At 41.4% G+C, this 12159-nt stretch overlaps 1 protein-coding gene across 1 annotated transcript in view; it reads left to right on the top strand.

Annotated features, from left to right (window-relative positions):
• Positions 1-11949, top strand: part of LOC145361071 (neurexophilin-1) — a 124345-nt gene extending 112396 nt beyond the window's left edge. The window contains exon 2 of the mRNA XM_080216645.1: positions 10846-11949. Within this exon, the coding sequence (XP_080072771.1) occupies positions 10846-11607 (762 nt within the window). The 3' untranslated portion in view covers positions 11608-11949. The remainder of the gene's footprint in view (positions 1-10845) is intronic.
• The last annotated feature ends 210 nt before the right edge of the window (positions 11950-12159 follow it).

Here is a 12159-nt window from a genome sequence, read left to right as displayed (position 1 = left end):
GGTGGGGGCAGAACATGCAAAGGTCCATTGACCTCGGGTGGGAATTTCTGGCTTGCTGCGAGTGCAGCTGGAAAATCCTGCGCAGGTGAGTACCATGGAACTGTCCAAATTCTCTCACTCTAATGCAGAAATGGAGACATCAGCAGACGGTCTTGGGGTGTAGGGGACTTACCCATCAGAAGTTGAAACTTCTCGGGTAATTCCCACGCAAGTCCAAATGTCAGGACCTCCACAAGATCCTGATGCATGTCTTCAGTCATACTTGTGGTATCCGATGATTTGGAGATGAGAAGACTTTGCCCATTATATCATCTTTAGCATGTCATCCCACTGCAAAAGCTCGGCACTCGGATCAGATTGAATGTTGAAACTAAACTGGCCAGTTATTTCTGTTGTGACTGTGAGAACATTTTGCATATATTCCCTTTCAATTTTTTTTGGCTTGCAGTTTGTCTGTATTTCCTCAATCCTTCGATCATTGTCTGTCTTTGCAATTGTTCATGCGGAGTATGTTTTACCATTTGTGTGGTTTGTGTATTTGTCAGAGTCGTACATTTCCTAAAATATGCTCACTTGATGCTTATTTCCAGAAGCGTTAGCAGTTTTTTGATACCTGGCCTAAGTGATCATTCTTTGTGCTTGGTTTTTGCAGGCTGCTGAACTTCACAGTAGAGGGCCAATAGGGCATGTGGTCTTTTTACTAATCACGCATTTCCAGCAGATAAATATTTTGTGCAGGAAATAGGTCTACATTGTAGTTCTGAATCTTCAACATACTCTCATTGTGATAATAACTGCTTGCCAGCAGTGCAAAATTGCAAAATAGTTTCAGGACTGTGGACCAAATCCTCTGAGGAGTGGTAATCACTGTCGGATTGCTACTTCACTCCTATTTTTTATCTTAGACTGAAGTTCCACATTTCTCACCCCGACCTCCGACCTGGGCTTCTTGAGAATTATGGAGCATAACTGTTCCTGGAGTCCCTCCCTTGGAGTGTAGGGGCATTGGGGAGGCCAATCAAAGCCCTTTTTTTACAGCACTAATGACCACATTCTGGTAAACTTAAATGTCCCTTTGTTTAAAAGCTAACAGACAGAAGGTTCATGTGTAATATATCTGGGCGAGGAGGTAGCTGGGAGGTATAGAGGGGGTAATGGATGGTATGGCATAATGAGGGTGTGGGTGGGTAGTCAAGAGTGATGGTGGGTTTTTGTATTGGCGTGGGCTTTACTCAGGTGTGAGTTTTGAGGGGTGGTGAAGGGAGGCTATTGGAAGTTAGTCTGGGATGAAAGAGTTCGGAGGCATTTGTGGGATCAGGAGTGCAGTTGTGTAGTGTGTTTATTAGTTTGGAGGTCGTCGGTTGTGTGAAGGGTGGGAAGTTAGTGGAGGTAATTGGAGTGTGGGTAGTCAGGGTCAGGAGGATAATCGGGTGGTTGGGGATTGTTGGAGTAGTTTGTTCAAGGCGGTATGCTAGGATATTGGAGGTCATCGGGTAGTTGGGGATATAGTTGCAGGGTCCTGTGGAGAGTCATTGGGGATCAAGACTAAGGTGTTGTCATGCTACTTAAAGTGGAAGATATTTTGGCATCCAGAGTCTGCACAGCTTGTGGTTAAGGCCAGCATAGCCATATTTGATTGGTATGATTGATATTCAATAGAGTTTGGCAATCTATCTAAAGAAGAAGTCACCCTCGCACTGCTCTGTGGCATGAACCCACTCATGTGAACTTTTCCATTCTGTCTGTAATCATGGAAGCCCTTCTTTTTTGGAAAGTCTGGCTATATGTCACAATTGATTATCCCTTATTGATTGCCCTTTATTGATTATCCTTTTCATTGATGGATCCAGTGCCAGAATGTATGTCCAGCTGAGAGCCTGACAGTTTTCTCTGGGGAGTTCTTCAGCTCACATTCTCTTCTCTCACACATTTGTTAACCGTGAATCAGGTGACAAATCAAAAAGTTGCCTGATTGGGCAAAGTGTGAGCACCTGTACTGCTGCATGGTAAGGATGAGGCATGCGAAACCCTCAGTAGGAATTGCTCCAAGGGTTCAATGGCAATTTATATAGATGATCTGGAGGAGGGAACCGAGTGTAGGGTGTCGAAATTTGCTGATGACACCAAGATTGGGGGAATGGCAAATTGTGCGGAGGGTGTGGAGAGTCTGCAGAAGGATCTAGATAGGCTGGGCGAATGGGCCAGGAAATGGCAAATGGAATTTAATGTTGGCAAGTGTGAGGTGGTCCACTTTGGTAGGAAGAATGGTAGGAAGGACTATTACTTACGGGGCGAAAAACTGCAGCAGGCGGCGGTGCAGAGGGACCTCGGGGTCCTTGTGCATGAGTCGCAAAAACCCAGCTTGCAGGTGCAGCAGGTGGTCAGGAAGGCGAATGGGATGCTGGCCTTCATAGCGAGGGGGATTGAATATAAAAGTAGGGAGGTCTTGCTGCAGCTGTATAGGGCATTGATGAGGCCGCAGCTGGAGTACTGTGTGCAGTTTTGGGCGCCGCACTTACGCAAGGATATTTTGGCTTTGGAGGGAGTGCAGAGGAGGTTTACTAGGCTGATACTGGAGTTGAGGGGGTTGAGCTATGAGGAGAGGCTGAATAAGCTAGGCTTGTACTCGTTAGAGTTTAGAAGAATGAGGGGAGATCTCATTGAGACGTATAAGATGATGAATGGGATGGATAGGATAGAGGTGGAGAGACTCTTCCCGCTCAAAAAAGACAGTAGGAGTAGGGGGCACAGCCTCAAGTTAAAAGGGGGGTGGTTTAGAACGGAGTTGAGGAGGAACTTCTTCACTCAAAGGGTGGTGAATCTCTGGAATTCTCTGCCCGTTGAAGTGGTGGAGGCTGCCTCGCTAAATATTTTTAAGACGCGGGTTGATGGGTTTTTGATAAGAGAGGGGATTAAGGGTTATGGGGAGAGGGCGGGAAGGTGGAACTGAGCCACAACAGATCAGCCATGATCTTATTGAATGGCGGGGCAGGCTCAAAGGGCTGGATGGCCTACTCCTGCTCCTATTTCTTATGTTCTTATGTTCTTATGACACCAATGGCTGCTATTTGGAAGGCCCTGCTGAGGAGACAAGACATGAATTAGCACGTGGGAGGTAGGAATATTGCAAATTATGAAGATGATCATATTTCACTCAAATCAGCACGATTGAGTGTTTCATGACAGGTGAATCAATACTATTTAAGTCTGTCACCAGGTGAAGTCCCAATCTTTCCGTCAATGATAGTTAGGGACACCACTAATCTCAATTCAATACCTCAGCCTCCTTAAACAAGGTTCAGAGTTATTAACAGAGCCAGCAGTCCACTCAGAATGAAGATAGCCCATGCTGACAGTAAGAACGCAGTCACTGATTTGAAAGTTATTTTAAGCTCACCTTGCTATTTAGGATTATTACAGCTTTCTAAAACTTAAAATCTTTTCTATCCTGTCCAACTAAAAGTAGATGGATGTCCAATTATTTTCAAAAGGCACAACTGAAATTTGTTAATACATGGGGTTCAAGAACTGTAGAATAATCAATACCGCAAAGATAACACCTATGGAGTAAAAGTACTCCAGCTGATTAACTAAATAACTGACGAATAATGATATGGTGGAAATATTGATCACAGTTTTGTTCTATAAATATATAAGTAAGGTTCCCTTATGCCCTTCACTTTTATCAAGGAGGCAGCCAGACAGGCAAGAGACTTTCTTGGGAATGCTGTGCTACTGAGCAACAACATTTAGCAGAAGATCATGAGAGTAAATATTTCCTCATCTCTTTTCAATTCTCACAGGTCAAATCGATTGAGTAGTTTGTCAACATGTGGAAATTGACTGTTGTGTAATTATATGGAAACCAAAATCTTATAAATGGAATGCCAGAAATGGAACGGGGCAATCAATGATCCACACATAAATTATCAGATGAGTTAATTTGAACTGAGAATACATCTAAGTAACAGTAGCAATGATACCATTTATTCAGTTGAAAATTATAGCACAGCTCCATCTCTTAATATTTTTATTGGTAACAATACAATACCGTGAGAACTTCTTTTGTAGTTTGCCCTCAAACCCCCACTCTGCAGAGCCAACTGTACTTCAACAGTGATATATGGCAAGACAGAGCTCCACACAACGTTTCTGCCCTGTTTTGAACCAGGAGCTTTTCAGTTGTTGTGCAAATGTGTTAACCATTACACCAATAAGATAGATCTCAATACATACACACTGTTTTTTAAAATTTTTTTATTCCATACTTAAAGTTGCAAAGTCAATGTTCAGAGTGGACCAGGCAAACCCAAATCCATTCCTTGCTTGTTCCAAAAAACCTAATTCAAAATCCAATCAAATCCAATTCAAGATTCCCATAAGAGAAACAAACGAGATCCAAGCTGACAAAGTGAGACATTGCACCCCATCCTGTGCTTGATCTAACGCTTGATTTTGGCCGAAAGGCTGACAAGCAAATAACAGGTTGGCTAGTTGTTGCTGATTGCGATGAACTGATGATAGAACTATCAGCACTTTGCAATCAGTAGAAATTGAAAGGAGACCAGCTGTGGCATGAGATTTTTGAACATTTTAAGTTTAAAAATGCAATTTCTGCTGCAGTAATTGTTTAAATTTGGAACAACAAGAAGTAAAGCAGAACGATCTTTTGGAGACCATCATATTGGCACCAGGAGCAGTCTGCACTGGCAGCAGCACAGTGGCACAGTGGTTAGCACTGCTACCTCACAGCACCAAGGATATGGGTTCAATTTCTGGCTTGGGTTATTTTCAGTGTGGAGTTTGCACATTCTCCCCCTGTCTGCGTGGGTTTCTTCCCACAGTCTGATAGATGTGCTGGTTAGGCGTATTAACCCAAACAGGCACTGGAATGTAGCGACTAAGAGAATTTCACAGTAACTTCATTGCAGTGTTAATGTAAGCCATACTTGTGACTGATAAATAAACTTTAACTTAGCTTTGCTGATACCATGCAATGCAGACAGCAAAGGCACAGGATAAATGTTTCATGAGAACATACGAATCACACACCTTAATATATTTATCAAGGAAAAAATCATAAACATTAGATTTTATAACAGTTTTGTGAGAATGCTGCATATTTGTTTTCCAGTTCAATTTTGTAATAACATTTTCCTGTTGATGAGATTTTGGTCTGTTAAATATAAATATCCCAGGTTTTGAGTACAAATGATGGTGAGGTTGTTGGAGAACTTGTCGCTAAGGATTAATACATGGATTGGTATGAAATGCTGTACTTATCCATGAGCTATCCACTGAAGTTGCCACTTGCCAATAAAGAGCCAATTAAGGCCCTCAGCCTTCCATTGCAGGTAACCTGGGGACCACGCCACCAGGTCCTGGTGGGCCTCCCATGAGCTTAGGTGAGCTCTCCTGCTCAGTTACATTGTGCCCAATAGAGAGACCTATGGGATGATCCTCCCTACCCTTTAAACCCCACTTTTCACCGTTCCTGCCCCCCCTCAACTGTAGTCTGCCTGACTAGTCCCAACGAGGCTACTACATTTACCTGGGTTCTTGGACTCCCTGGGCTACTCCAGAGGTCAACTGTAGTACCAGCGGTTGTCACTGCTCCTGGGACATTGCTGGTGCTGAAGTAAGGCCATCCTCTGTTTGTTGAGCAGCTCTTAGAGGCTGGACATCTACCCTGGGAACCTTCAGAACCAGGTGGATGCCTAATTGGCTTTTAATCACACTTGGATGCCTGGGAATAGTTACAGATTTTCTAGGCCTACCACCACGATCATTAAATCCAGACAGAAGTTGCTTATCCTGTTAAAACAAGCTTTAGATCCTTTGCAGTGGGTGCCAAGTTGTTTTGACTCTCTTGTAACTACAAGTTATTGTCTAAAAGCCTAACAGAAAGCAAAAAAAATCTGTGGATATCTATGGGCAAACATAAACACAATGAGCTGTGTATGCTATTTATTCACTGCTAACCATAAAATCCGATCAACATTTTTTGAGAACAGTGATGTTTCTTCACCATATTGATATCTGGAATTATATTGCACAGATTTAGAATTATTCCAGTCAGGGAAGGAAATATTCCATGAGAAGCTAGCCCTAAAGAATTAAATAATATTATGAAATGATTTTTTTAAAACACAAGAACTGAGATGCTAGACATCAATATAAGTATTAATTGTAGCTGAACTGTTCTGGACATTTTTGTTATACACTTTTGTTAACAGAAAGAAAAACAGATTAGATTGAGAAACAATTTTTGGTGGTTACTGGAAAAAACCTAAATTTACAAATTTGATCAGTAATTGCACTTTATTCTAATTTAATGCACATAATTTAAACATGAGTAGTGAAGGTTACAACCTTAGTTATAGTGTAGCCTATTAGAAGAGGTTTTAAAAATTACTGTAAAAACAATGAATCTTAGTGATTCACAATTGGTTTATCTTCTCCTTGTAGTGTTGTTTTTGTGTTGATCAAATCCTCTTGTAGCATTATGATTTCTTGAGATTGTTTCCATTGCATATTTTATAAGTAGCTTCAATCACTGCACTCTCTTAGTATTTGTATTCATTTAACATTTGTTTTATTTTTGCTGTTTACTTTTTTTTGTTATATACACTGGAATAACCACCAAGAATATTAAAATGCCGCAACAAAGCACTTATCTCTAGATTAAAAGTGCTTTCTCATGATCTTCCAATTGCTAAAATCACTCAGCGTTCTAGAGCCCTACAGAAGATCTCAAGAAGGTAGCTATCTCTCTGTGTTGTACTAGATGAGATAATGAACTTCAATTGCCTGAGAAAGGGACATGTTTTATAGCAATACACTGAACTGTTTGGATTTTACAGTGTGTAAAATCCATTTTTCCTTCTACTTTCATTAATTGATCATGCCATAGCTGGTTGGAGTCTGTGTATAATATTACAATTGGGAACTTCTCATCTCAGTTTGAATCTGCAATAAAAAAAGGATGACATTCATTTTAATAAATAGGTATTTCATGTTAATTAAGTAAACAAAAATGCATTCCATTCTAATTACTGGCTACAAGACGTGGCTGCAAGTATTCTGAAAGATGCCATTGTATTCTAATGCACAATGTGAATTCCTCTCCCTCTAGTATAGAAACATCTAAACCTGTTTTAGGTGGTTACTGTCTCAGCAAAATAGTGAAGAGAATTTCAAGCAAGTGTGTATATCATTACGTGATTGCCCTCAAATTAAGCCATCGTAGCAGAAACAGTTTCTATATGTTCAGTATCCTAGCGAGAAATGAATTATAATTTAATGTTCAATTGTTAACAATGAATTTAGATGAAAATTGGAGAACTGATCAGAGGATCATAGATTGGATAATTATACACTGAAATTAAATACAAAAATGTTATGGAGGGAGCAGTTCAATTTAAGAATAGCTCTTCTTCCTCCTAGAGTACAGTTCTCCTAAAATAGCTCACAATTATCTATCTACACGCTGCACACCTTATTAGATAGCATTGTTTTAAATGGTCAGGCAAATCCTTTGTTTTGCTGCATTGTCAGCTTCCTCTCCTTCTGTACCATCTCAGCAGTTTTGTGAGACTGCGTGTCTCCATGGCAGCTGCCTCCTTTGCCTGTAGTTTTTAAAGATTGTCTCTACAGCAGCTGCTTTCTTCTCTATAACTTGCAGATTTCAATATAAGTCTCTTTGGGCTGTCATGCGGTTGTTACTGATTAAATGGTTAGATCATCAAAATTGCAACTGATTCTCTAATTAGATTTCTTTGTCCCATTTTCAGGAGTCCAGTGTTGGATTCAACAAATCAAAGTGTACAAAAACTAAAAATTAATATATTGCGCCTTAAAATGGCTGTGTCATGTTCTGTAAATATTTTACAGTACAATATTTATAAAATGCTCTTTTGCCATCTAGTGTCAGATATCCATAGTGCATCAATCTTTATGTAATTGATATTTTACTATCACATTGACTTTCTACCATATTTGCAAACATTTGACATGGAGTTGACATAGCAATTGTCCATTAATAGATTGGCATATGAACAATTCCACTGCTGGTTTTCAATCATGTTTGCTTGAATTTAAAAACAAGAAAATGTGGGCTGCCCTTTTCACCTTCTGCTCCATGAGGGATGTGTAGACCTTTCTGATCTGAGTTGGAAAAAAGGGACATGGGTTAGCATGTATTAGTGTGGGTAAACAGAAACTGATGACTGGCTTCTGAGAGAAGCAGCAATTCATCAGGAAGCATGTGAGAAGGGAAAGAGGGGAAGGGTTTAAAACCCTTCAGGACTTGTCGTCCAGCCTCACCAGATATCACTCTTTTTGTCTGTACCCTGTTTACAATATCCATCACCTGCTCTTCCAGTGGTGACAGAACTTGGATGAAATGTGGCTATTCTTCAGGGGCTACCTGCTCCCTTCTTGTGTGAGAGCTCACCTCACAGCAAAGAAGGAACTGTGTGAGTCAGAGTAGTGATGTGTTTGGAGAAGGAGCTTGTCAACGTAGATTAGCATTGCAGGTGTGTGAAAAATGATAGTGATTGAGGAAGTAAAGTGAGTAACAGTGAGGAGCATATCTCCAGCAGGTGCTGTAGCAGAGTCAGAAGGAGTGATGTGTATTGTAGTGATTGAGGAGACTGCTAGTAATTGGGAGAAGCAAGGTTTCAAAATGTGGAGGCTACAGGTAGTGGATAGCTAGGCACACATCTATGAGTTAGAAGATTTACTTTTGCTAGCCCTGTCTTCCTGCATTCTGACTATACCCACAGGACAATGCTTCTGCTCCCTTCTCACTCACATTAGGCTGCTTGCCTGGGAATCTTCCTGATGTCTTGTGGAAATCCCTTCTCTTGCTAACCTTTTCCACCAAAATATTTAAAGTAGCTTTAGAAAATGGGGAGGCCCTTGCCTTATAGGCAATGACATTCTGTTCTGAATGTTATTGCCCACAATCTGCAGTGATTGTTGCCTGCTGCCAAATCCTTTAAGAGGTGAACAGTAATTTTAAAAGTTGCTAGCAATATTGACATCCCTGATAAAACCCAGCTTGCAGGTGCAGCAGGTGGTCAGGAAGGCGAATGGGATGCTGGCCTTCATAGCGAGGGGGATTGAATATAAAAGTAGGGAGGTCTTGCTGCAGCTGTATAGGGCATTGGTGAGGCCGCAGCTGGAGTACTGTGTGCAGTTTTGGGCGCCGCACCTGCGCAAGGATATTTTGGCCCTGGAGGGAGTGCAGAGGAGGTTTACTAGGCTGCTACCGGAGTTGAGGGGATTGAGCTATGAGGAGAGGCTGAATAAACTAGGCTTGTACTCGTTAGAGTTTAGAAGAATGAGGGGAGATCTCATTGCGACGTATAAGATGATGAATGGGATGGATAGGATAGAGGTGGAGAGACTCTTCCCGCTCAAAAAAGACAGTAGGACTAGGGGGCACAGCCTCAAGATAAAGGGGAGGCGGTTTAGAACGGAGTTGAGGAGGAACTTCTTCACTCAAAGGGTGGTGAATCTCTGGAATTCTCTGCCCGTTGAAGTGGTGGAGGTTGCCTCGCTAAATATTTTTAAGAAGCGGGTTGATGGGTTCTTGATAAGAGAGGGGATTAAGGGTTATGGGGAGAGGGCGGGAAAGTGGAACTGAGCCACAACAGATCAGCCATGATCTTATTGAATGGCGGGGCAGGCTCGAAGGGCTAGATGGCCTACTCCTGCTCCTATTTCTTATGTTCTTATGTTCTTATGTACATGCTGCCAATGAACAGAGCACTCCCTGCCACCTGACGAAGGGACAGGCTGTCCCAAAAGCTTGCGGCTTTTGCTACAAATAAACCTGTTTGGACTTTAAACTGGTGTTGTAGGATTTCTTTCTGTTTTACCCCAGTCCAACGCTGGCATCTCCACATAATGAACAGAGCAACAAGCTTTTTATTTCAAAGTTTATTATTAAAAGAAGGTCTTTGCAGACAGAGCACTACTAGGGAAGCGGGCGGGAGGTGGGTTGGGGGAGGGGGGAAGGGGATAAGACAACACCTCCACGGGCCAATCTCTGGCTGCTGCTGAACCCCAACAGACTAATTGGGTGCTTTGAGTCTGCCTGAGGTGTTGGTCTCCTGGTTTGTTGCTGGAGGCTGTTTTCCAGCACCTGTACTTTCTCCAGCAGGAAGCTGGAGGCCAAGTGGAAAATCCCACAGGGCCTCAGACAACAGGCCTTCATAGGCCTTTAGTTAGTTCAGTTGGCTAACTGTCATGTCAGGTATACAGCCCTGCCACCTACATACCTCCCACCCTCCATTTCCTTGGCCTCTCTCTCTGGAAAGGTGGCCTGGGTGTGGGATGGAGCTAGGGAACATTCAGGCTAGCTGTGGCAATATTTTAGTTCTCAACCACTTCTCCTCCCATCCCAGCAATGCCTAAGAATGCTGCCCAATTATTGAGGACGACTGCATGTTTGAACTGCTTTCCTTTGGATGAGATGTTAAGTTTCACATGCCTATTCCAGCAACTTAGGTGCATGTTAAAGATCCTCAGCCATGTCCTGGCTATTATTCCTCTCCCACCATCAGAGCTATTTCACCTTATTGCTTTGAGGGCCTTGCTATATGAGGAATGGTTCATGCATTTGTCTACATAATAATCTCTATATTTGAAATTAGTGTGGTTGAAACACTTAAGAAATATTTTTGAAAATTGTGATTAGGCCCTGATATAGATGCTAATCTTTTTATAATTACTATTGTGGGTAAAATGTTGTTGTCGACACAGTAAATTGACAAATCTGCATAGAAATTTTACATTTATTGAGAAAAAAATCTCACTTTTTTTTCATACTTACAGGTTACTTGCGTTCATGGAAATAATCCTCAAAAATCAGAACTTCTAAAAACTGACAGCCCCAAGAATACGCAAAAGCACATATGGACAGAAAGCAGCAAAGACTTGTCGATCAGCCGCCTGCTTTCACAGACATTATCTGGCAAAGAGAATGCTACTGCTGTGGATCTGCACTATGAAACGCCAGTACCTTACTCTGACCAGGATATATGGGATTGGTTGCGAAATGCCTCAGATCAGAAGGAGCCTCGCCCTCGACTTAAGAGGCGACCTATAGTCAAAACGGGCAAGTTCAAGAAAATGTTTGGCTGGGGAGACTTTCATTCCAACATCAAAACCGTTAAGCTAAACCTACTCATCACAGGCAAAATAGTGGACCATGGAAATGGTACCTTTAGTGTCTACTTTCGCCACAATTCTACTGGCCAGGGAAATGTTTCTGTCAGCCTGGTGCCTCCTACAAAAATTGTGGAATTTGACTTGGCTCAGCAGACGGTGATTGATGCCAAAGATTCAAAGACATTTAACTGCCGCATTGAGTATGAGAAAGTGGACAAGGCGAAGAAGACCACGCTTTGCAACTACGATCCATCAAAAACTTGTTACCAGGAGCAGACTCAAAGCCATGTGTCATGGCTCTGCTCCAAACCCTTTAAAGTCATATGTATTTATATTTCATTTTACAGTACAGATTACAAATTAGTGCAGAAAGTGTGTCCAGATTACAATTACCACAGTGACACTCCATACTTCCCCTCTGGCTGAGGGCGATATGATTGGCGTCTGAGAAAACAGTTACTGTAATTATGTTATTGTAATGAATTCTATATCTTAGTCTTCATTTGTATGAATGGTTTGTACTGTATATAGTTTATCCAGTGTTATTTGAGCTACCTATGAACATTAACTTGTAACTGTCTCTCTTGCTTGTTTATGGTTTAAAGAACAAATGAAATGGAAAATAACCTTTTATTTGTGTAGCCGTTATAGCTTACAACAAACTCATGTACAGAAAATTATTAAGATTAATGTAACTGGTGAAGGAACAATTTAAGAGGTATACATATACCATATTACTCATCGCTGTATTAAAGTATTTTATTTCTGGAAGATATGATATGTAAATAGGAATAAAATACTAAAAGATTTCAGTTTGAAAATGTGGATACCCTCCAGTTATGTCACATCAATAATTCTTGAAAGTTTCTGTAAGACTTTGCTTCTTTATTTGATGGGTGTGTGTGTGTGTGTGTGTATGCTCCAGGACCTTAGCCTAATCAATCTTGCAGAGTGAGCCAGACTCCCGAACAAATGCAA

This window comes from Carcharhinus amblyrhynchos, chromosome 2 (assembly GCF_965287045.1).
Source record: "Carcharhinus amblyrhynchos chromosome 2, sCarAmb.v2.hapA, whole genome shotgun sequence".
NCBI lineage: Eukaryota > Metazoa > Chordata > Chondrichthyes > Carcharhiniformes > Carcharhinidae > Carcharhinus > Carcharhinus amblyrhynchos.
Note: the sequence above shows the minus strand (reverse complement) of the source record. Positions and strands in the feature narration are given on the sequence as shown.